Below are 24,769 nucleotides of genomic sequence, written 5' to 3'. Positions count from 1 at the left end.
ACTGTAGTTCTGTTACTCAGTAGTGAAGCAGTTTTTTTGACCTGCTACTTTTGTAGTTCTACTCGTTTTTGGAAAAATATGTTTTAATTATACATTAGTGATTATTTGATTGGAGCAAGAGTAACACAGACAGAGACACAGCCAAAGGAAATATCTGTTTGAAAGTTTATTAAAACCAGTAAGAAACCAAGAAATAACAAACCACAAAAAAAGAAAATAAACAGCAGAGACATCACCACTACTACTTAGTGGTACCGGAAAAGAAACATTTATGCTACACTTTATTTACTGGAAAATAGCACATAACCTGCACATGTTTACAAATGTCAAAAGGGTAACATCTGTTTCACTGATATAAGAATTGCTGTGATTTCCAGAAGACAGTGCTATGTTTAACATAAGAAACAAAATTAAAAAATGATCAAATATGTTTCACAGTTGTGACTAATTGCTATTAATAAGAACAGTTAAGTGCATATACTTAAAATATCCTAGTGTATAGTGCTAGTGGATAACCTACACCAGTGTTTCCCCTGCCTTAACACACCCACTTCAACTCAGTGAGGGGTTGTTATTGAGCTGATTTGTTGGATCAGGTGTGTTGGGAGCAGGCAAAGCACTTTTGCCCTGTGCAATGTGCAAAACAGTGGGTCTTCTGGACCAGGGTTGGGAAACACTGACCTGTACTATTACCTGCAGCATACTTTAAAGTCAGAATCAAGAGAAAAAGATTTCTAACAGATAACATGTGATGGGATTTTCACAGTATAGATTTGGCAGCTAACTGCAGTTAATTATACAAACACTGGATCAGAGAATCAGAGGAAATAGCTTAAATTGATATACGCCCCTTGAAAATGACCTACAACCTAAAACTACTGAACATGTTAAAAATAGTTTTAATAATGGTTTTGTACACAATAAAGGGAGTAATATTTTGCTCATAGAATTAAAAGGAATGGTTCACAGAAAACAATTTCCACTTACTCCAGTACTAGTCAACGGGCCACGACGTTTAATGTTTGAGGTTTGCTTCTTTGGTTTTGCAGTGGAGCTACAATGCTAATATATTACAATACTAATATAAAATATTTTGGCTGACATACACTTACATCACATTTTACCTACATTAGCCTCATAGCTCCTGTGCAAAACTAGAAAAAAAATGTCTTGGCCAGTCCACAGTTTGGGGTATGAAAACTGGGACAATTAGAATTTTCGGAGAACGATTGTATTCATGAAAATTTGTATGTAAACTCACTGTATGTACTGAAACTCACAGTAGTGAACTATGTTTACTACAATGAGTTTCAAATAATGCATACTATATTCATATATTCATATAATGTATACACATTGTATTCATTATATGTATTATTCTGCCTGAACGTATTGATAAAAACGTATATACAGGGTCACTGTTGATTTCACATTTGTGATGAAAGATTTAAGAATGGAAATATGCCATTATATAGCAATCCCTTCGAAGTGCTTAATAAAATAGAGCAGGAAATATCAAAAAACATCTTGAAAATATTAAAAAGTCTAATTTAAAATGACAAAATTTGAAAATTACAAAATGAAATAAAAAATTGTACATTTAATTTTGCATATCAAAACTGCAATGATAAAAATGATAGTAGTAGTGTTATTTTGGTCCCTTAAAGAATGCATATGAAGCCCTGTGCAGGCTAGGAACTATACACTTTTTGGTCTCGCAAGGCGTTTAGATCTACGAGGTGTTAAGTCAACTATGGCTTTTCTTTTTTGCTGAGGTTTCTTTTTTCCCTCTTCCTCTTCAGCGACCTCTACCTCTGACCTACCTTCCATTTCACTCTGACTCTCCATAAGAAATCGCTTGCTCCGCCTTGTAGATCTTTGCTCAGGTGAAGCTGCTGCTGATGATCTCCCTTGAAGAACTTGTCTTTTCTTCAAAGCAGGTTCTTCTTCCTTATATGTGATGTGTTCTTTTGTGGAGGCCACATTTAGACGTTCCATTAATGAAGTCTCCATCTCCTCCTCTACCTTGTTTTCCTGTGGGCCATTATTTTCATCCTCCTCCTCCAACTCTAAAGTGAAGCTTTCATCTAGAGTAAGACTGATTTCATTATCATTCTTTTCATTTGGCTCTGCCTCCTCTTGACTCTCTTCGATCTCTTCTGCTGTATCAGCTGTTCTGTCACCTTTACCTGTGATCTTGTTTTCATGCTCTGCTGCCTCTTCCTTACATTCACCTGCCTCTGCTTTGTCTTCTCCTTCCTCCTCAGCTTTCTTGACTTCCTGAGCCTCTGTCTTAGTATCTGTTTCTTCCTCTGACACATTTACAAGCTCTCTTGACTGGGCCTGCTCAGGTCCATCCTTCTCTTTCTCTGTGCTTATATTTGTTTCTCCACATGTTTTTTCACCCTCTGGATTTTCCTGCTCCTGAACTTTTTCTAAGAGAGTTTCTCCATCTTTTTCACTGTCATCTGTTACTTCTTGACCTGTGGTTTCTTCTTCTGCGAGTGACTTCACATCAGCCTGCTCCATCACTGGTTGCTCTACAGACAAAGGATCTTCAGTGATGTACACATGTACTTGTTCAGTTTCATCCTGATCTTGTTTGCACATCCGTTTAGATTTCCTTTCACTTGTGGCTGTAATAGTTATTGTTCTCTTTCTCAGTGACCTTCTTTCAACCGATACTGCCTCTTCCACTTCATCAATAATTTCTTCTGTGGTTGACGACTTCTCTTTATCTTCTGGTTCTTTAATCTGTGTTTTTTCTTTCACTAAACTAGATTCTCCCTCAGACTTTTCCTCAACCAACTGAGCCTCAACTTTGTTCAGAATGTTCTCCTCTTGACTATTTTCTTGCTCAGCTTTTGCATTGCCTTCTTCCTCTTTATCTGTCTTATCTGGTTCTTTTTCCATGTCATTATCTATTAAATCACTGCCTTCTACACGGATTTCCATGCCTACTTTTTCATTATTTGCACCCTCAGTTGTCCTCTCTTCCACTTTATCTTCAGGAACCTCTTCCACCATATCATTCTCCCCACCAGTTATCCTCTCCACTTTTCTTCCATCAGTTTCAGCAATGTTTTCCCCTCCCTGCTCCTCTAAAGTGATGACTTCTTTGCTCATCTCTTCAGAGGCCACCTGTGCATCTTCACTCTCATCTTTTGAATCTGTCTCTGTAATCTTTATCTCATTCTTCTCTTCAACAGCTGTAATGGGCTCCACTGTTTCTCTTTCATTTGAAGCTTCTACCGATGCTGCTTCCTTCTCGGGCTGTGGGTTTTTAACAGGTGTCTCTGACACTTCTTGACAGAGACGTTTCGATTTTCTTCGCATTGGATACTTGGCTGTTACTGTTCTATTTCTGAGATTCCTCGTCATAATAGGCTCCCCTTCTTCCTCTGAGACCTCCTCTTCAGTGGTCTCTTGAGCAGGTTTAGTCACACTTGAATTTTGATTATTTTCCTTTCCAAGGCTATCCACTTCACCTTCCACCATTCCCTCTGCTTGTGTAGTGGCCTCTATTACCAAATTTGTTGGACTACCAGTTGGTATCTCCAACTCCTTTTCTGGAGCAACACTGTCCTGCACAAGTAAAACCATCTCTTCATCTGTATTCTCATCTTTTTCATGGTCCACTTCAGTGCTCTTCACCTGTAATACTTTTTCTGCTTCTATTGTAGTGGCCTCTGCATCAGCACTGACTGCAGTGTCTGATGTCATTTCTCCCTTTTCTTTATCTTCACTTTCTTTCATAACGGCATCTCCCTCATCAGCCAACATTTTTAACTTAATTTCAGGCATTTCATGAGCAACCAATGCCTCTGTCCCCTGCTCCCCTAAAATGCATTCTTGTGTTTCTGTTTCAGAGGTCACTTCTCCATGTTCGCAAGGATCTTCCACAGCTTTTTCAGGCGTACTGACCTCTGTAGGCAAACATATTGCTGGTGTTTTTTCAGCTTCGCTTACATCTGTATCTTTGACTGCCTCAGCTTTTCCAATATCTGCTTGCACCCCAGGTTTTTGGACACGTTTAAATTTTCTTTGTGGTGGAGACATGACTGTTACTGTTCTCCGTCTGAGACTTCTGCTTGTGATAACTGGTGTCTCTTCTTCTGGCGAGCTTTCCTCGACAGTCTCCTCATGGCCAGTTGTTATATTTTCCTGATCGTCTTTCTGATTTTCATTAGTACACACAGATACCGTTGCAGTGGATTCTGCCTCTAACGTAATATCTCCAACTTTCAGTTTTTCTTCTGCCAACACAGTCTCCTCTTGTTCGCTGCCTGTCTTCAGTGAGTTATCTGCACCCTACGTCCACAACTGGCTCCTGTAGGTTCTCTGTCATGGGCTCCTCTACTGCCATCTCTGCAAGAGGTTCATTTTCCTCTAAAACATCAGCCTTGTCTAGGCCTTCCTCATTCTGAGGATGTGCAGCCTCATCCCCTACCGTTTGTTCTTTTTCTGCTGATTCAACCAGAGATTCTGTCAGCTTTACCTCTTCCTCATATTCATTGCTCTCCTCTCTGTCTTCATCAATATCTGTTTGCTTATCCAACTCCTTCTGAGACTGTGATGTTTCCTCAGTAGTCTCAATTGTCATCTGTTTGTATAGGTGGAACTTTATTGAAATCCACAAGCACAACAGTAGCTTTCTGCAAAGTGAAAGCTGAAGTAGGCTTGATTGCATTCTGCCCATCTTCATTCTGTGCCATTTCTGTGACTGGTGCCTCTGCTTGCTCTTCAACAGGCTCTGTGACTGACCGTGCTGGTGTTTTCCCTTCAGCTTCCATTTCAGCATCTTCTGCAATGTCACTAACATGAAGATCTGATATTTTCTGTTCATCTGTGGTTGCCTCCACAGCTTCTTCAACCTCATCTTCTGTTGTACCTTTGTCGCCTTCTGAACATTGTTCAGTCCTGATATCTTTAGCCACCACACTTTCCTCGATTTGTTCAGGTTCTAATTCATCATTTTCCTCAACCCTGCCCTCTACAGTTGTAATCAGATTTTCTGTAGCCCCTTCAGTGGTAACTGTCTCCATTTTCTCTCCCTCTGCAACATTAGTCTGTAACTCCTTAATTTCCTCCCTTTTCTCTTCAGGCTTATCCACTGTTTGTTCACTTTCCTCATTCTGCACCATGGCTTTGGTTTGCCTTGTGTATCTCTGCTTGGGAGTGGCTTTAACTTGTTTTGCAGAGCTTCTGAGGACTCTTGTAGTCAATTCACTTACTGCGGGCTGATCTGCAAATCGTCTAGAACGCCTTACCGGGGTTCCAACTTCTGGTCTTTCATTGTCTTCTTGTTTTCTTTGTCTGCTTTGTGTGCCAAATCTGAAAATTCCTCTTCAGTTTCAGTGTCTGGTTTCTCTTCATCAGCTTGACTTGGCTCCTGGATTTGAGTTTTACTTGGGATTTCCTGAAGAGTACTAGTCTCTTTCACAGGTTCCACCTCTGGTATCAACTCTGGGACTCTGTCTTCATCTTCTTTTACACCATCTCCCTCAGTCTCCATGTTTTCATCATTATTATCTCTTATTTCAGAAGTGCCCTCAGCACTTTTATTCTTAAATGTTTCTACATTTTCACTTTCTGCAATTTTCACTACGTCTTCATCTGCTTGTTCTTTTTCAGCTGATTCAGTCTGAGTTTCTGTCTGTTTCATACCTTCATCCTCTGCTTTACTCTGCTCTATGTATGCGATATCTGCAGACGCAACAAGTTCTTGGCATAACTCTTCCTGAGGCTGTGATGCTTCTTTAGCAGTTACACTGTCTATTGTTTGTTTAGGGGGAACTTTGTTGAAATCCACAAGCACAACAGAAGCTTTCTGCAGTTTCAAACCTGCTGTGGCTTCCTCTGCTTTCTGCTCAACCTGTCCAGGTATCATTTCTACGGCTGGTCCCTCCACCTCCATCCGACCTTGGTCTGTATCAGTTGAATCTGGAACTCTGTCTTCATCCTTTGATATGGTACTGTCTTCAGCCTCAATCACATCATCTTTGTTTTCTTCTGTTTCAGCATCTTTTACAACTTTAGCAGGGTAACTGTCAGCAACTTCTGTTTTATCAGCAAGATCTGATTCACTGAGTTCTTTTATTGTTGATTCTTCATTACCTGGGATTTCCTGAGGAGTGCTGGTCTCTTTCACATGTTCTACTTCTTCTACCACCTCCATCTGGCCTTGGTCTATGACAGATGACTCTGGAACTCTATCTTCATCATTTGGTACAGCACTGACCTCAGCCTCCATCTTTTCATCTTTGTTTTCTTCTTTTTCTTCAATGCTGTTCTTATCAATTTTCTCCATAACCTCAGTCATCTGTACATTTTCATCCTCTGCCACTTCCACCTCTGTATTTTGAAGACGTTTAGATTTTCTTTGTGGTGTTGATATGACTGTTACTGTTCTCCGCCTGAGACTTCTGCTGGTGATAATTGGTGTCTTTTCTTCAGCTGAGCTTTCCTGGACAGCCTCCTCGTGGCCAGTTGTTACACTCTTCTGATGCTCTTTATGTTTTTCACTTTCACTTGTACACATTTCTGCTTTACTTTCAGCCACTGCTACACCTGATTCCTCTTCTAATGTAATCTCTCCTGCTCTGTCATCCTTCAGTTTTTCTTCAGTCAATATACTCTCTTCTTTTCAGTGGCAGTCTTCAGCATCTTATCTGCACCTACTTCCACAACACACTCCTTTAGGCTTTCTGTCATGGGTTCCTCTACCCCCATCTCCTCCTCTGTTGTTTCAGTAGAAGTCTCATTCTCACCTGTTTGCTCTTTTTCAGCTAGTTCAACCAAACTTTCTGTCTGCTTCATCATTTCTTCCTCTTCTTTGCTCTCCTCTCGGTTTTCTTCAATACTTAGTTTACTCGTTCTAATACTAAGTTTATCTCGTTCTTCATCTCCCTCCTCTGAAGACTGTGATGTTTCTGCAGTAGTCTCACTGTCACCTGTTTGCTTGGGGGGAACTTTGTTAAAATCCACAAGCACAACAGCAGCTTCCTGTAGTGTGAAAACTGGCGTGGATTCTACTACATTTTGTCCGTCCTCTGTCTGCGCAATTTCTGTGGCTCGTTCCTCCTCCAGCTCTTCAACAGGCTCTTTACCTGATTGTTGTGTTGATTTCTCTTCTATTTCAGCATCTTTTACAACTTCAGCATCATCAGGATCCACAACTACTATTTTTTTAGCACCTTCAGTTGTTTCATTCTGTGAATCATCTTCCATTTCCTTGAGGTCATGGTCATGAGTTGCTTCTGATTCTAAATATTCCTTTTCCACTCCACTGTCCTCCTGGGCTCTGTCCTGTAGAGCGGTCAGTTTTTCATTATCCCTTTCATTGGCAGCGTTTACTGTCTCAATTTTTTCCTCTTCTGCAACTCTAGTGTTCTCCATGATTTCTTCTATCTGCTCAACTTCAGGCTCACCTACTGCATGTGCTCTTTCCTCCTGCTGCTTCACAGTTTTTATGTGTCCCACATGCTTTTGTTTGGAAATGGCTGTGACTGCTTTTTCTACCACTTCTGAGAACTCTTTTTGTCAGTTCACTTTCTACAGGCTGATCTTTAAATCTTTGAGAACGTCTTAATGGAGTTGAATAGATTGATCTTTTCCCGTCATCATGTTTACCTGTTGAGCCTAAGTTGTCTGTGTTAATTGACTCATGCTGTTCAATCAGTTCTGTCCAGTTATCTGACTTCTTCTCCTCATCACCATGACTTGGCTCATGACGTCTTCAATATTTGTCTCCTCACTGCCTGGGACGTCTTGAAGAGTTTTGTTCTCTTTCAGAAGTTCCCCCTTTTGCACCACCTCCATCTGGCCTTGGTCTGTTTCAGTCGACTTTGGAACTCTGTCTTGATCCTTTGATACAGCACCATCCTCAGCCTCCATCTTTTCATCTTTGTTTTCTTCTGCTTCCTCAATGCTGCCTTTATCAGTGTTGTCTGTAACCTCAACCAACACTACATTTTCATTTTCTGCCATTTCCACCTCTGTTTTTTGGAGATGCTTAGATTTTCTTTGTGGTGGAGACTTGACTGTTACTGTTCTCCGTCTGAGGCTTCTGCTAATGATAATTGGTGTCTCTTCTTCAGATGAGCTTTCCTCAACAGTCTCCTCATGGCCAGATGTTTTACTCTCCTGATCCTCTTTCTGATGCTTTTCACTTTCACTTGTACGCAGTTCTGCTGCACTATGAGCCACTGCTGCAGAGGATTCTTCTTCTAATGTAATCTCTCCTACTCTGTCATCTTTCAGTGTTTCTTCTGCCAACATTCTCTCCTCTTGTTCACTGCCTGATTTTGGCATCTTATCTGCACCCATTACAACCTGCTCCTCTGTCATGGGTTCCTCTACCAATTTCTCTGCCAATGCATCTGCCTTGTTTAGCCAGTCTGCCTCCTGAGACTGTGATGTTTCAGTAGAAGTCTGATTCCCACCTGTTTCTTCTTTTTCAGCTGGTTCATCAAGAGATTGTGTCTGCTTCACCACTTCTTCCTCTTCTTTGTTCTCCTCGGTGTCTTCTTGAGTACTTGCTGGTTTGTCCAGTTCTTGATCTGCTTCTTTAGGGGACTGAGATGTTTCCTCAGTAGTCTCAGTGTCGTCTGTTTGTTTAGGGGGAACTTCCACTAACACAACAGCAGCTTTTTGCTGTGTGAAATCCGACATGGATTCCACTACCTTCTCCCCATCCTCCTTCTGTGCCATTTCTGTGCCTGGTTCTTCCACTTGCTCTTCACCTGGCTCTGGTCCTGTTTTCCCTTCAACTTCAATTTCAGCATCTTTCACAACTTCAGCTTCATCAAGATCCACAACTACTATTTTCTGACCATCTTCGATTGTTTCATTCTGTAAACCATCTTCCATTTTGTTCTTGACTTCCTTGAGGTCATGGTCATGAGTTGTTTCTGCTTCTAAATTTCCCTCTTCCACTTTGCTTTCCTCCTGAAGACTGTCAGTTGAATTTTCACTATTCTCTCCATCCACTTTTTCTCCCTGTGCAGCTTCAGTGTGTGCTTCCTTCTGCTCAACTTCATGCTCACCTACTGCTTGTGCACTTTCCTCTTGATTCTTCACAGTTTTGGGGTGTCGTACGGACTTTTCTTTGGAAATGGCTGTGACTGTTTTTCTACCACTTCTGAGAACTCTTTTTGTCAATTCACCTTCTACAGGCTGATCTTTAAATCTTCCAGAACGTCTTAATGGCGTTGCATAGTTTGGCCTTCGGCTGTCAGCATGTTTTCCTGTCGAGCCTAAGTTGTCTGCCTTATCTGAATCTTTCTCTGCGATTGGGTCAGTCCAGTTATCCAATTTGTCCTCCTCATCACTACAGCTTTGCTTGCTGACTTCTTTAATTTCTGTTTCCTCATTGCCTGGAATTTCTTGAAGAATTTTGGTCTCTTTCAGAGGTTCCTCCTCTTGCACCACCTCCATCTGGCCTTGATCTGTATCAGTTGACTTTGGACCTCTGTCTTCATCCTTTAATCCAGCACCACCCTCAGCCTCCATCTTTTCATCTTTGTTTTCTTCTGCTTCCTCAATGCTGCCCTTATCAGTGTTGTCTGTAACCTCAACCAACACTACATTTTCATTTTCTCCCATGTCCACCTCTGTTTTTCGGAGATGTTTAGATTTTCTTTGTGGCGTTGACATGACTGTTATTGTTCTCCGTCTGAGGCTTCTGCTGGTGATAATTGGTGTCTCTTCTTCAGGTGAGCTTTCCTGGACAGCCTCCTCGTGGCCAGCTGTTATACTCTTCTGATCCTCTTTCTGATGTTTTTCACTTTCACTTGTACACATTTCTGCTGTATTTTCAGCCACTGCTACACCTGATTCTTCTTCTAATATGATCTCTCCTGCTCTGTCATCCTTCAGTTTTTCTTCTGCCAACACACTTTCTTCTTGTTCACTGTCTGTTTTCAGCATCTTACCTGCATCCCCTTCTCCAACTTGCTCCTTAAGGCTTTTTGTCATGGATTCCTCTACCTCCATCTCTGTAAATGCATCTTCTTTCTCTGCAACATCAGCCTTGTTCAGCCCATCCTGGGACTGTGTTGATCCAACAGAAGTCTCACTCTCACCTGCTTGATCTTTTTCAGCTGGCTCAACTAGAGATTCTGTCTGCTGCACCTCTTCTTTTCTCTCCTCTCGATTTTCATCAGTACCTGCTATTTTATCTACTTCTTGATTTCTCTCCTCTGGAGACAGTAATCTTTCATCAGCAGTCTCACTGTCACCTATTTGTTTGGAGGGAGGCACAACAGCAGCTTTTTGCTGTGTGAAATCTGATGTGGATTCCTCTTTCTGTGCCGTTTCTGTGGCTGGCTCTTCCTCCTGCTGCTTGACAGCTTTTGTGTGTCCCACATGCCTTTGCTTGGAAATGGCTGTGACTGATTTTGTACCACTTCTGAGAACTCTTGTTGTCAATTCACCTTCTACAGGCTGATCTTTAAATCTTCCAGAACTCTTTAATGGTGTTTCGTGGTTTGATCTTTGGCTGGCAGCATGTTTCCCTGTTGAGCCTGAATTGTCTGCCTTATCTGAATCTTCCTGTTCAATCGGTTCTGTCCAGTTATCTGATTTCTTCTCCTCATCACAATGACTTGGCTTACTGATGTCTTCAATTTCCAATTCCTCATTGCCTGGAATTTCTCGAAGAGGTTTGCTCTCTTTCAGAGGTCCCTCTTCTTGCACTACCTCAATCAAGCCTTGGTCTGAATCAGTCAACTCTGGAGCTGTGTCTTCATCCTTTGATACAGCTTTGATCTCGTTCTCCATCTTTTCTTTACTGTTTTCTTCTGTTCCAGTTTTGTCTATAACCTCAGTCATCACTGTGTTTTCAATATCTGCCATTTCCACTAACTTCTCACTATCTGTTTGCTCTTTTTCAGCTTGTTCAACCAGAGATTGTGTCTGCAACACCTCTTTTTTCTGTGCCATTTCTCTTGCTTCCTCTTGCGCTCCAACAGACTGTAGTGTTGCTTTCCCTTCAACTTCCATTTCAGTATCTTTCACAACTTCAGTATCATCAAATTCAATCACTGCCATTTTTGTACCATCTCTGCTTGTCTCTGCATCTTCAAGAGATGCATCTTTGGTTGTCACTTGGTCTTCTTCATTCATCTTATTTTTAAACTGTGAACTGTCTTCCACTTCCTTGAGGTCTTCACTTGTTTCTGGTTCGAAATATTCCTTATCCAGTGAGCTCATCTTCTCAACATTATCTATTACACATTCATTATCTTCTACACTGGTAAATCTTATTGTCTCCATTTTTTCTCCCTCTGCAACTCCAGTGTTTGACTCCATAATGTCTTCCTTCTGCTCAACTTCATGCTCACCTTCTGCTTGGGCACATTCCTCTTGTTGCTTCACAGTTTTGGTATGTTGCACATACTTTTGTTTCGAAATGGTTGTGACTGATTTTGTACCACTTCTGAGAACTCTTGTCAGTTCACCTTCTGGCGGCTGATCTTTAAATCTTTGAGAGCGTCTTAACAGGGTTGCATTGTTTGATCGTTGACTGTCATCATGTTTCCCTGTTGGGCATGAGCTTGCCTTTTCTGGATTTTCCTCTTCAATCAGTTCAGTCCTATTTTCTGATTTCACCTCATTATCATGACTCAGCTTTGGAACTTCAGGCTCCTTCTTCTTTTCAGATATGCCTTCTTGAACCATGCTGGTGTCTTCCATACTTTCCTCCTCTTGCACCTCTTCCATGTGCTCCTTTTCGGTCACAGGAAGCTTTGGAACTCCAGCTTCGTTTACAGTACTTTCCTCAATCTCCATGTTTTCATTCTTTTCTTCTCTTTCTTCAGCACCACCAACCACATTTTCACTGAACGCTATTTTCTCTACCTCTACTCCCCCTGCTTTTTCTTTTTCAACTGATTCAACCTCTGGAACTTCGTCTGTAGTTCCAGCCACAATCGGCAGTTTCTCTGGCTCTGACAATTCTTCAGAGGTTTCACTGTCCTGTACCTCTGCTAGTTCTACTACATAATTCACTGAAGTTTCCTCCCTGTTTTCTATTTCTGAATCATTTTGTATTTCTTTCCCTTCTTGACATATTTCCTCAGCTGTTACTTTATCACCATCTATCTTAAAATCTTCTTCTAAATCACCTTCTAAAACTGCATCCTGTGGACTCCCCTTATCTTTTTCTGTTAATACTTCTTCATTCATATCATCTGTCTCCTCTGTGATTTTACTCTGAATTGAACATGCCTCATTAGCATCTCTGACTATGTCCACAACTTCTTCCTTCTTCTCTGCCTCTTTTCTCATTCCTTGGTCCTCTTCATTTTCAGGTTGGACAACTGCTTGTGCACTTTCCTCCTGCTGCACTGCTTTGCTCCTTCGTGTGGATCTTTGTTTGGGTGCAGCTTTAGCCTCTGATGGACACGGTTTGCTGGCCACCTGAGGTTCATCGTGGAGGCGAGTGGATTTCCACTGAGGGGTTGCAGTGCTTACTCTACTGCTTTTTCTCAGGACTATCATTTCTGTGGTTGTACTCTCTTCCATAATGACTGGTTTAAGATCAAGCTCTGTCTGTTGGCTAGGTTTCTGCATGCATGTTATTTCTTCACATGTTGCTCTTGCTTCCTCTACTACACTAGTTGCAGCTACCACAGTCTTTTCAGATATCTCCTCCTCAACCTCACCTTTACCATCTTCAGTCCCTGTAATCTCTTCAGTTTTTTCTTTTACCTCTTCGATTCCTGATGTCATCTTAACAATCTCCACCTCTACCACTTGCTGAAGTTCTACAGGTTGAACATCAACCGGACCAACAGTGGCTTCAAACGATTTCACAACTTGTGTTTCCTCACTGCTCTTCATACTCTGGATTTCTGCGACAGGAGTCATTTGGAACAACTCTGTTTTCTCCAGAGCTTCCTCTGGAGCTACTGTCGCTGGCTCTGTGATAGATTTGGTTAGAGCACAAACTTCCAGCACACTCTCTTTAGATTCAGTGGTCAGTTCTTTGTGTTCTTCACACTGAACATGAGTAACATCCATTACATTTTCCTCACCATGAGTCACAGTGACAGCTGTTTCCTGCAAAAATAAGATGGTACATTACAAAGTCTCTTAAAAATATGCTACAACAAAAATGGACCAATGATGCTGGATTAATTCCACCAATTGGATCAGTCCAATAATCACATCAGTGAAGATGCAGCAACAGGATATGGATATTTTCTGAAAAGTAGCACTTAGTCATACCTTAAGATTAGCCTCTGTTGCATTCAGAGAACTTCTGACAACTTCTGCCATCCTCTCCACTGGAGACTGAGCTGCAGCCTCAATGTCCTCCACCCTGTATCAGGCATATTTTCAAATTAGGGCTACAAACAGTATGTACAATGAAAATAAGCTTTCTGTGTTTAGTTATTATCTACAATATAAATCTGACCTAACCTAGTGATTTTGTTCGTTGTCACTCCAGAGTCTTCTCCAAGCTTTTTGCGTTTCAGGTTGCTGCTTCGGCCACGTGTTGTAACAGGTGTGTCCTGCACCTCTAAAATATTAAGAGAATGATAGTAAGATCTTGGCAAGATACTACTTTCTGAAATTTTCACATTTAAAAAAGAAGGGTGGATGTAACGTATAGTGTGCCATGGTGTACCACAGCACACATGACCACGGTCATGTACCATGGCACACGACATGGCCAACCTTTTTACTTGCCTTTTCTTATTTTGATCTGGACAACCTCCTCCTAAAATTGGAAAATGGATTAACATCAACGTTAGATGATCTTTTTTGTAAAATGTAATAGTATTGTGAGAATTGCCATATTGATCAACTTATGATGTTTATGTGAGTTTATGTATCAAAAGTGGTCATAATTCATTTTTGCAATATCATGTTCCAGCTTCTCTTTGTTTATTACAATAAAACAAGAGTATTTTGTTTCTGTGCCTTTATGTAAATGCCCTCTTTTCTCATTGGCTGCCCTGTATTTTGTCTCATTCAAAAGCAGTTCAGTTTGGATATGTATATAACTTTACTAGTGATTACATACTATATCATATATACTATATGTATATATCCATCTTTTATTTAAAAAAGATTAGGAAAATTTAGCTTTCAGTTATATGGGCCCTTCAATATTAATAAGTGCTATAGAGTTACATACCACAACCTCTACAGTGTACTCCATGGTTTTCTGCATCTGTGTCTTCACTTCTTCCATTGGGATATCAGTGCTTTCTGTCTCAAAATTCAACCTGCCCACAACTTGATGATCCCCTATTAAGAAATTAAGGCTGAAATTAAACAAAACCAACTTATGTCCATGTTCATTTGAATTTAATCACTTAATCTAGCTCAGTCAATTGAGTTAATCTTAATTTGACTCCATCTTACCCTTCAGCGCCATTGTCTGTAGCTTCTTAGCTATTAGAGTTCTCTGGAAAGGACCTCCTATACCCTCTACTTCCCACAGCAGCTCTTTGTTTGCTGGGTAAGTGCTGAGATAGTTTTTACAAACTGTAAAACAAATTTAGAATTATATGTAAGAGGATAAATAAAGCCAATCAGAAACTACATTTTGTGACGTGACAGGTTTATGGAGGTACCTTTAAACATTGCTGGTGAAAGTGGGTATTTCAAACCCAGACAATCCTTTTTAAAACTCCTGACAAAGTCTTCAAGCATTTGTAGGCCATATCCATTGCCACGGTGACGTTTCCTGATGAATATGGTATCCATAATAGGAAGCTGATAGCACTGTGTCACGAAGCTGTTGCATAAGCTGCCTGTTGATGAGAGTGAATGGCGGAAGTATGGCAAAATAAAACAAACTTCGAAACATATTAAAGATTTGGTACTTTAAAAGACCAGTGGTACCCTCAGGTTTGACTGAGTAAAAGCCAATGGCTTCGCCATTTTTCCAGAAGATTTTGGCAACTTCATGTTCTTCATGGCACAGGAAGTGGATGTCATCACTGGCTTTCTCCTTCGTTCTGTATATAATCCTATTGAGAACATACAGGACGATCCTCTCTCCAGGTGTTCTGACCTGGGGTTAAAAAAAAATAGTTTTTAACATCACTACTATTTATTTTTATTGATATTAATAATATAATAATCTTATACTAATGCATGTTTTGGGTTGTAGATGTCAGTCATGTACAATAACTTCTGAGGCAGGTGCAATAACTTTTTTCAAGGCACCTCGAGCAGTCCTGTTCTTGAGGGGTCTGCTGTTTTAAGAATATCCTCAGCTGACCACCACTGACCCTGCAGATAGAGTCCAACAGCTGACAAGACCAGACAGAGTAGAAAACATTACACTGTTGTTGTTATCAATAATTCAGTAGTATAATTGTTAAAATTACTTCTTCTTTCTTGCATTCTTGTTACCTTTGAAACAGTCTTCTGGTGAGAACAGTGCAAGGATCTTATGTTTAACGTCAACTCCATATAAGGGCACAAAGCTCACATTACAGAGGCTAACTTCAACCTATAGCATGGAGTGAAAAATGACAAGTTTTATCAATTTAGTATATAATCGATAGATTTTAAAAAATACTCAATACGTTACTAAATATTCTTATGTCAGTCACCACTTTATTTGAAATTGTAAAGCACAGTTTGTTTCCAAGGCTTGTTATATCCACTCAGTCACTCTTGATCAAAAGATACACTATATAGACAAAAGTACCAGGACACCCCTCCTAATTATTGAGTTTAGGTGTTTCAGCTACACCCATTACTAACAGATGGATAAAATTAACCACATAGCCTTACAGTCTCGATAGACAAACACTGGCAGTAGAATGAGTCATACTGAAGAGCTCAGTGACTTTAAACATGGCACTGTCATACGATACCACCTCTGCCACAAGTTAGTTTGTGAAATTTCTGTCCTGCTAGATCTGCCCCAGTCAACTGTAAGTGCTATTATTGTGAAATGGAAGCACCTAGGAGCAACGACAACTTAGCCACGAAGTGGTAGACCGCACAAACTCAGAGTGGGGCACAGAGTGCTTATCCTCTGTTGAATCATTCACTAAAGAGTTCCAAATTGCCTCTGGAAGCAGCACCAGCAAAAGAACTGTGCATCAGAAGCTTCACGAAATGGGTTTCCATGGCCGAGCAATTACACACAAGCCTAAGATCAAAATGGGGGAGGAGTGGTGTACTGGAGCAGTGGAAACGTGTTCTGTGGAGTGACGAATCATGCTTCTCTATCTGGCAGTCTGATGGACGGGTCTGGGTTTGGCACATTCCAGGAGAACATTACCTGCCTGACTGCATAATCCCTCCTATGGGCTGTGGGGTTGTTTTGCCAAGGCCACTTAGTTCCAGTGAAGGGAAATTTCAATGTTTCAGCATGCCAAGACATTTGTGGGAACAAGCTTTGTGGGAACAGTTTGGGGAAGGCCCTTTTCCGTTCCAGCATGACTGAGCCCCAGTGCACAAAGCAAGGTCCATAAATGCACAGTTGGGGGAGTTTGGTGTGGAAGAACTTGACTGGCTCGCACAGAGCCCTGACCTCAATCCCACTAAACACCTTTAGAATGAACTAATGTGCAGATCAGTTTCAGGCTTTGGCAACTACTACTGCTTTTAGGGCAAAACTAAAGAAACCAACACTGGACACAAATATTTCTTGGCTGAAACATAGGGGTCTGTTGCAGACCCTAAATAATTACATGCTTCTTACCTCACTGGAGTCAGGTAAGCTGAGGGACTCATGTATTTCTGGATTTCTGTAGAGCAGTTTAAACATGTAGTCTTTCGCTGACTGCTCCAGGACTTCAGGCTCCACAGTGGCCAATAAATCCACTGGGAATTCCATCCTGAGGGAGAAAAACAATTTTACTTGCATTACAAATTTATTACAAGACATAAATACTATAAATCAATCATTTCAGAATCCCATTTCATAACCTATACTTAGGTGCCTTGTAAAATGAAATTGCAAATAAACTTTTATGACGAGTCATCCATCAGAAATTTGTTTTCAAAGAACAGCAACCAATAGAATGCGTTTACACTATTAGACAGATAAATCAGCATGTTAAAACACCAAATACAGAGGCCAATAATTAATCTGGTTCCCACCAAATCACATGAACTCTGAACACTTTAACTCAGGGGAGACAAAGCAGCTGGCAGGGAGACACTGGTGGTTTTGGTTAGAGATGGTCTGATATTTTTAAAGCTTTAAAATGTATAAAGCAAAGAAATCATTTAAAATTGCAGCAATGCCATGTCACCCAACTCTTTCACATACCAAGAAGAGGCGAGTGCCCTTATAACACATTTGTTAGAGGTTAATGTGCTTTGGACATATGGCCCTTTTATCCAAAAATGTAAGGGCTTTTTTGGCTCAACCTGACAGGCATCAGACACTTAAAGGCAAACGATTCAACAGCTGTTGTCCTTAAGCTACTGTACAGTTAGCTTGAACAGTAGTTTAGAAGAGTGAGCACTGAAGTTTTCTGATTTATTTGTTTAATAATTCAACAGGTTCAGAAAACTGCAGCATCGTTCAACAGAATATGACAAAAACTGAAAAATGATGCCCATTATCTTATATTATAACTGGCAGTAAGTTGGGGCATTTGCAGTTACATGTTCTTAGACCAAAGAATCGGGCACATATTCTCTGGAAGAAGTTAGAGCAAAACACCGAAAATATTTATTTGTCAAGCTTTAAGTGCTTTTACAGTTTGGCTCGATGCCGACATAACCACATTTTCAGTATGATCATAAAAGCCTCACAATGCCTCAAGCAGGCACAAACCGGTTTTTCCCTGTTCAAGGTAAAGTTCACCCAAATACTGCAGTAAACATGGTCCTCTCTGGAATGAGGCCTCACCTACAAGGTCCTTCAGTACATTGGTTGGTTAGTGTCGAAGACTGTGCCCAAATCCAAAACAGACATAACTGGTGTGGCCCTGGGCATTTTTGGGGGCACATTAATTATCTTAGTCAATTATCTGAACTGTACAGTCCCCCCATATACCAGTTATCTGTATTACCTCTGCTGCACTCTACATTTATTTGCATTTTAAAGTAAAAGTTAAAGTCATCAGTAGCCAGCTAAAAAGTGAAAAAATCATCCTCAAAAGCATTCAAAATTTTTTGCAGTGTTGATTTTTTTCAACATTTGCTGTTTCCTTCAAGTCTTTTTGTTTAATAAGCCAAATACTCCTAAAACTATGTGCATGGAAGCCAGGTGCGATTCTACACCCTATATGTGAAAGACTGATTGATTGATATGCGAAAGAATTAAATTTCACAAAAATTTCAGATAAAATTTCACAAATTCATTCTTTCCCAAATAAATAAAAATTTTGTCACTTTTGGTACAGCAAACAACCAGCAAATGCTTTGAGTTCTCCCCTTCATTTTGTGATTTCTTGGTTTGAACCATATTGACTATTCTGGTGCAGTGAAACCCTGCCAGTGAGAGCCAAATGGCAGTTGTCCCCCGTAATGAAAAAATAAGGCCCAAGCAGGGCTTGACAGTGGATCATCTATACAGATATGCTCGTATTATTGTCAAATAATCTTACTGATATTTAATTTGAGTAGGACTGATAGATAACAAGCATTAAATTATGCATTGCTCCATTCCTTAACCATTTTATTAAAATTACATAATGGCATTATACAACATCAATTTGGAGGAGAGACCACACCCACACTCCACCCCTCCACTCATACCTAAGCACATTTGCCATTACCTGTTTTCAAGCTGTTTACGTGCACCGTCCACCTTCCTGTCTAAATTTTTTGTCTTGTTTAATTTTAGGCCTCAAGGGAGTTTTCATCAAACTACAGCTATAAGTCACACAAGATGGCAAACCTGAAAACTCTACATCTATCTCTGCATCTCCTCCTCATCCCCCTAAGCTTATCAAATCTGTTTTACTTCGGATGCGGTCTGTAACCATGAGCTCACACATATGCCTGCACCGTTCTTTAGTTAACATCAAAATTTTATATCACTTTATAAAATGGCTGCTAATGGCTCACATTCAGTCAAAGAGTCGCTCAGCCTTTTCTCCTTTATGAAGAATGTTACTCATTCTCTCATTTTCAGCTTCAGGCTGTTTTTTGAGGAAACGTTTGGGGCTTGAGGGGTTTTTCTTATGCAAACTGCCCAGTATGAAAACGAGTAATGCACCAATCTAGTTCATTTCTGCACATACAGTGTGAGACAGACATTCGGCCCTTTTCTCCTCAGACCTAAAAAATGCTGCATGTTAGCACCCCTTTCACCATTTCTAATCAGCACCCATATTTATCAGTGAGTTCCTGCATACCAGCTGCAGATACAAAGCACTTCAAATAGCCTTGTGCACCTGGAGCGTTCAACCTTAGACCTGTCTGCTGGATCCTTCAAGTAACTGATGAGTATTGTTTCTCTTTGCTGAAGATAATTACAGGGTTTTGTGATCAAAATGTACTTGCAAAGTTGGATCCAGTGTGACGACAAGCAGTACACAAATTCTTGACCTTGCAGTTAGGTAATGCATTCATGAGCAGTCGTGTAGGACCGTGTTTATTAGAAAACAACACTTCTATTAGGCTGGCTTTACACAGTGATACTTTCATTTAACTAGTTGTGTGCTGCCCATATCATCATTTCAGTGCAACCTGACCGTTACTCGAAGCTATACAAAAACAAAGTTGGATGTAACACATTCAGTTACTCTATCAGACAGCCAAGCCATACAGTTCTTGCTAGTCATTTGTGAGAGGTAATTTACATATTTGCAGCGTTTCCTTCTCCCCTTCCATTGGCGGAAACTTTGTTGTCTCAAGAAACTGTCTAAAAAACAATCTTTTTTTGCCTTTTCAACCAATAAACCATCTTCTGTTATTATTTTCTTGTCCATTAATCTGGTGAAAGCAATAGTTTGAAAGTATTTTGTTTGATGTGGTCACATGATGAGTTATCAGTGTTTTGATCAGCTCTATAATGAAACTTGTTCCATGAAATCCAGACACATGCAACTGTTGTGGCCAAGTTTCAAATGAGGTGCAGAATGCTTTACACTGTGCAACTCTAGAGCAATTTAGTTTCATGTAGGTTTCAAGCAACTAAAGTTGCATGAAAGTTTGAGTGTGTAAAGCCAGCATTAGTATCAGAGAGCATGTTAATGATTAAATTTTCAAAAAGATTTTACAATATTTTTATTTTGCCAGCAACCAACACAACACAGCATGTGTGGTGACATGATGCACAATGATATCGGAATTAGACAGCTATCAGCAGATCACTGCTTAAAAAATAATTTCACTGGACAGAGTTTAGAATTGATCAATATTTTAAACCAGTATTTTATGCCATATTTAATGTACTCTGGAAGATCAGAAAGTTTTAACACTTTGGTATTTTACTGCATTTGTAACCCTACAGAATGATTCTAATCCAGGCAGATGTAGTCTCAATTTCTACATTTATAAATGTTTATGTATTGGCAAAAATATCAGATATAGTCATCGGCCCACAGATCTCCTATTGGAGAGATCTCTTTTTACCTCTTGAAATATAATTTCCATGTTGATTTCACAAAGCTAGTGTTGCTCCCAATTGGCCTGCAGTGAACATGGAAACTAACGCAGAATAACTTGGAATACAGTTCTTCACTTGTAAAAGTCTGCAGCCTTCAGCAGCCATTTCACAGCTAAGTGTAAACGTCTTTAAGAAAAACAACGGGACCCCTTTCTGCTTATGTTAACTGGCATACCTCTCCTTCTGTTGGTCAGACAAAGATCTAAGTGTGATGTCTGATAGCCACACACCCCTCCTCAACGACAGCTTATATATTTATGGGTTTCACACTAAAGACACTGAACTCACTGTTTGACAGCAGATGTATGGTGTATAAGGCCATTCTACAGGAGGCTGTGGAGGAAGGGTATAGTAAACGTATACATGCTTCAGTTGAAGAACTGGGGAATGTATAGCTGTGGGAGTGGTCTAACATAACAGACACACACCCACAAACAAACACAAAGAAGGCTTCACCCTCTGACCTTTCCCATTGTCTTGTTCAGTAAGTTTAGAGTCACTTCTAGTGGCTCTTCTACGTCAACTGCTTGTTCGTATGTCATATAAAGGTTCCTAAATGGTTCTTTGCTTGGATGTATGATTTTTTTAAAAACCCATAATTGGTACAAAATCTTGACATTATGTAAAGGTAACTTAAACTCACATTTGTTTACAAAAACATGTCTTCAAAGAACCATCCACTGAAAGGTTTGTTAGGGAACCAAAAGTGGTTCTTCCATGGCATTGCTCCAAGGAACCATTTTTGGCACCCTTATTTATAAGTGTGGAAGTAACAGAGTGCTTTCGTTCGGTGACAATCATACACGCAGAAGTAACACAGTTTTCACACTTGACTAGAAATGTTTAGCGTCAACTGATCAACTGTTGTTGACAGTGAAAAACGTGTTGTAAGACAGCACAGTAAAGGGAAATTCCACCAAATTTTCAAAACTTCTACATCTACAAATAATTACATTATATAATGAGTGGTTTGATGTGAAATGCACTATTCTACAGAAAGTGTCAGAACTGTTCACAGTAGAGGTGACAGGAGCCGGACGTCTGAAGCCTTTAATGTGCTTAAAAACTACCTGAGAAAAAGATATTACATGAAATGGTCACGAATACGCTGCCTGATGGCTGCGGCCTTGTTTTACGATAGGTTTGCCTGAAACGTATTTTTGAAAATACATGCAGGGCAAAGTGTATGTGCAGGGTGTTGTAAGAAAACTAGTCCCAAAAGATTTCAGATTTACCACTGTTTTACCATTACCAGCATTATATATAATAACTCTAAACACAAGCATAGGTTCACTTTTAAATAATAAAAAAATGGCTATATTTATGTTGTAGACAAAGTGACCCCTGGTTCCTACCCTGACCACTGTGGGCAATTCTGACTCAAAATTCCTCTAGAATGGAACATTTCACATGACTTTGTTTACTCAACCACTGAATTATGCAAAAATTTTGAAAAAAAAATGGTAGACTTCCCCAATAAGTCTGTACAGTAGAAAGGGGATGTGTACCTGTGTTTTGGAGTGTCGGAGTGAAAACAGTCCGTGCGTATGCTGTGTGTGAATCAGCCCTGTTGCAGTCAATGGCTCCCCTGTCAGGGGATATTACCAGTGAGGCAGAAAATCAAGCCCGTGTGCATGAGCGTGTTTGGATTCGCTGAAAAACCAGCTGCCACACACTCCCTCACTCCCTCCACCCCTGCGCACCCGCGGGGCAAGAGGAACTCAATACCAGCGCTCCTTCCTGCACTGTGGCGCACTTCTGCAGTCCTGTTCCACTGTCACTTCTTAACAGAGCACAACTCTGTTCCTTTATACCATACAGTAGATTTAAAGCCAATTCCATTAGCTGAACTGTTCTGTGAGGTTTCTAACTGAAGAGTGCATTTAACACAATAATCAACTGCTGTGGATGTTCCATGGCTGCCTTTGTCCAGCTTAGGATTTCTTCATGTCTTTTTATAAGGTATTAACTGGCTGAAAACAGCACTACATAGGAAAGTCCAGACTTTTGTTTGGCTTTTTTGAGGAAACTGTAATTCTCAAGGCCCCAGTGAATGTAAGTCACTGGAAAAGAACACAGTGTACCTTTAACTCAGAGACTCCAACACCCGCAAAGCTCGCAAAGTCCACCCCCCCCACACCCCCCAAGGCTGAGAGCCGATGTCAGCTTCACATGGACTTCATTAGAAAAACTTTCTCCAGCCTATCATTTGGATTCATTCGATCACTTCAGGGGTAGCATGCTGTGAAACGCCAGCTACATACATTTGCAAAGCAAGAGAACAAGAACTCCAGATAGGCAACAAGAACACCAAACCGGCACATAACATGCAAAAAAACCTATGTGGCCGAACATTTCTATTGCAAATGTAAAGAACTTTACATGCGTACATGTAAACAAAACAAACAGCCAGTATGTTCTGCTTTTATTCTTGACCATTTCTCCACATGTTTTGCATTACTAATATGCTTCATGGTAATTAGAGGTTTATTACATAACTTATTAGCAGGCCTACAAAGGAGGGTCTTAAATGGCGCAGTTCATATTGTGAAAGTGCTTTGAATAAATTCAAATGTGTTCATTGATTCCACATGAATAGAGTATCTGACATCAGCACAATTAAGTAAGTAAGTAAGTAAGTAAATACACTGAAAGGGCCAACCATTGCTTTCAGGTATCATATTTGAGACATCTGGAATTCATTTAGACGTTAGATTCGCAGCATTGTGCGTGCTTTGTTAACCCCTTTAGCCACTTTAGGGGACATTTTTTCACCCAAACGTGGCTGAAAACACTACCTCTGCGCTCCAAGAGCAACAAAGTTGAAAAGGCGCTGAAACAGCAACAATGAAGACGAGGGGCGGCCATACTGCACTCGCTGAGTGAGAGTGGGTGTGTAGCAGAGGCTGTTCTCTCCCACCACAAACACTCTCAACACAAGAATACCAGTTAAATCTCACCAACACTCGGTGCAATTAAATGCCACCCTTATGAAAAAGAATTGCAGTAATAACAGAGGAATTTCTGCAAGAATATTACAGTACATTCAGACAGTCATGGTTCAGAGCACTGCACAGGCAGACAGCACTGAAAATATCAGTGATGTATACAGCACTATAGAAAACGTTCAGCTTCTTATAGTAGTACTAAAGTTCGGTTTTGTGAGAGCCACACGGTTATACTCGCAAAACGAGACAGATTTGTGATTTTTCTCCCCTAAAACGTCTGCTTGCTCCGTCGAGTTACCATCTGTCTGGGCATGGAGGTGTGAACAATTCAGGCGACTCTATTTCCCACGTTCCGTCCTTTAAAAAAGTGAGCTGGGCTTTGTTGCGCAGGTCATAGTAGTTCAGAGCTGTGCGCACTCTTCGCACTTTTCTGGGACACAACATACAAACCACGCAGACCCCAACTCTGACCTCAAGAGCAATAAAGCCATTACCGGGCACTTTTCCAGTAAAACTGCAAATGCACATGCAAATGCAATGATCTTCCACTAAAGAACTGCAAATGCAATCCTCTCCTCTCGTGGCATTTAAAAGTCTAACCAAAAAGTGTCTCCACAGTGCAGCTGCTGTGGACGCAATGAAAACTCGCCGGTGCAAAAACCAGACTGACTGAAAATGAAATGAAACTAATGGACAGTATAAAATGATCCCGCAGAAAACAACGCACTCCGTGAACCGGACTCATGTGGGGCAAGTAGAGCTTTTCTGAGCGAACACTAATCCGGAGCGCTGATGCCTTCTTGGCACATCGCGCCATAACACTTTGTTGTGAATAGAGAAAAAGACACAAGCTGTTAGTACACGCTTAATAAACACGCTTAACACACGGAACAAAGGAGACATACCTGGAAAATCCTCTCTGTTCTCTCGAGATGAACTCTTATATCTCTTATTTATTTGGAGCTGTAATCCCCCGTGATAGTAATATTATGTGGGAGCCTCATCTCAGACGAGAGTCCGTGTGCCTCGCAGCGCCGCCTACTGGCAACAGACGGAACTCGCACAGCAGCGGCAGAGGCGCAATCGCATTACATAACATCAGCGCTAAAAGCCTTTTGGCGTCCTAAATTTGGAATATTGGACATTCTCGGCTAGCCAGCCCGTAAAGAGTAAACACTTGTTATGTAATAAACAATTAAACCGTTTTTTAATCTGGATCAGAATGTCGCAGCTGTGACAATTTGAGTAGCAAATGCAGACAGACCAG

General features: G+C 40.6%; 2 protein-coding genes across 2 annotated transcripts; both read right to left on the bottom strand.

Annotated features, from left to right (window-relative positions):
* Positions 1 to 142: 142 nt before the first annotated feature.
* fam169aa (family with sequence similarity 169 member Aa) lies at positions 143 to 24,528 on the bottom strand. Its single transcript, XM_036599108.1, has 17 exons — positions 24,408 to 24,528; positions 16,685 to 16,820; positions 15,379 to 15,478; positions 15,190 to 15,275; positions 14,863 to 15,034; positions 14,592 to 14,771; positions 14,380 to 14,502; positions 14,150 to 14,262; positions 13,699 to 13,729; positions 13,429 to 13,528; positions 13,234 to 13,327; positions 7,683 to 13,065; positions 6,637 to 7,535; positions 5,271 to 6,508; positions 4,689 to 5,214; positions 4,361 to 4,603; positions 143 to 4,311 (listed from the first exon to the last, which is right to left on the bottom strand). The coding sequence occupies exons 2-17, from the start codon at positions 16,817 to 16,819 to the stop codon at positions 1,699 to 1,701; spliced, it is 12,036 nt and encodes a 4,011-aa protein (XP_036455001.1). The 5' UTR covers position 16,820; positions 24,408 to 24,528; the 3' UTR covers positions 143 to 1,698.
* zgc:194398 (midasin AAA ATPase-domain containing protein) lies at positions 5,246 to 6,657 on the bottom strand. Its single transcript, XM_036598175.1, has one exon. The coding sequence runs from the start codon at positions 6,539 to 6,541 to the stop codon at positions 5,267 to 5,269; it is 1,275 nt and encodes a 424-aa protein (XP_036454068.1). The 5' UTR covers positions 6,542 to 6,657; the 3' UTR covers positions 5,246 to 5,266.
* Positions 24,529 to 24,769: the final 241 nt, after the last annotated feature.

This window comes from Colossoma macropomum, unplaced genomic scaffold (genome assembly GCF_904425465.1).
Source record: "Colossoma macropomum unplaced genomic scaffold, Colossoma_macropomum, whole genome shotgun sequence".
In the NCBI taxonomy this organism is placed as follows: domain Eukaryota; kingdom Metazoa; phylum Chordata; class Actinopteri; order Characiformes; family Serrasalmidae; genus Colossoma; species Colossoma macropomum.
The sequence above is the reverse complement of the archived record's forward strand: the minus strand, read 5'-3'. Positions and strand labels throughout refer to the sequence as shown.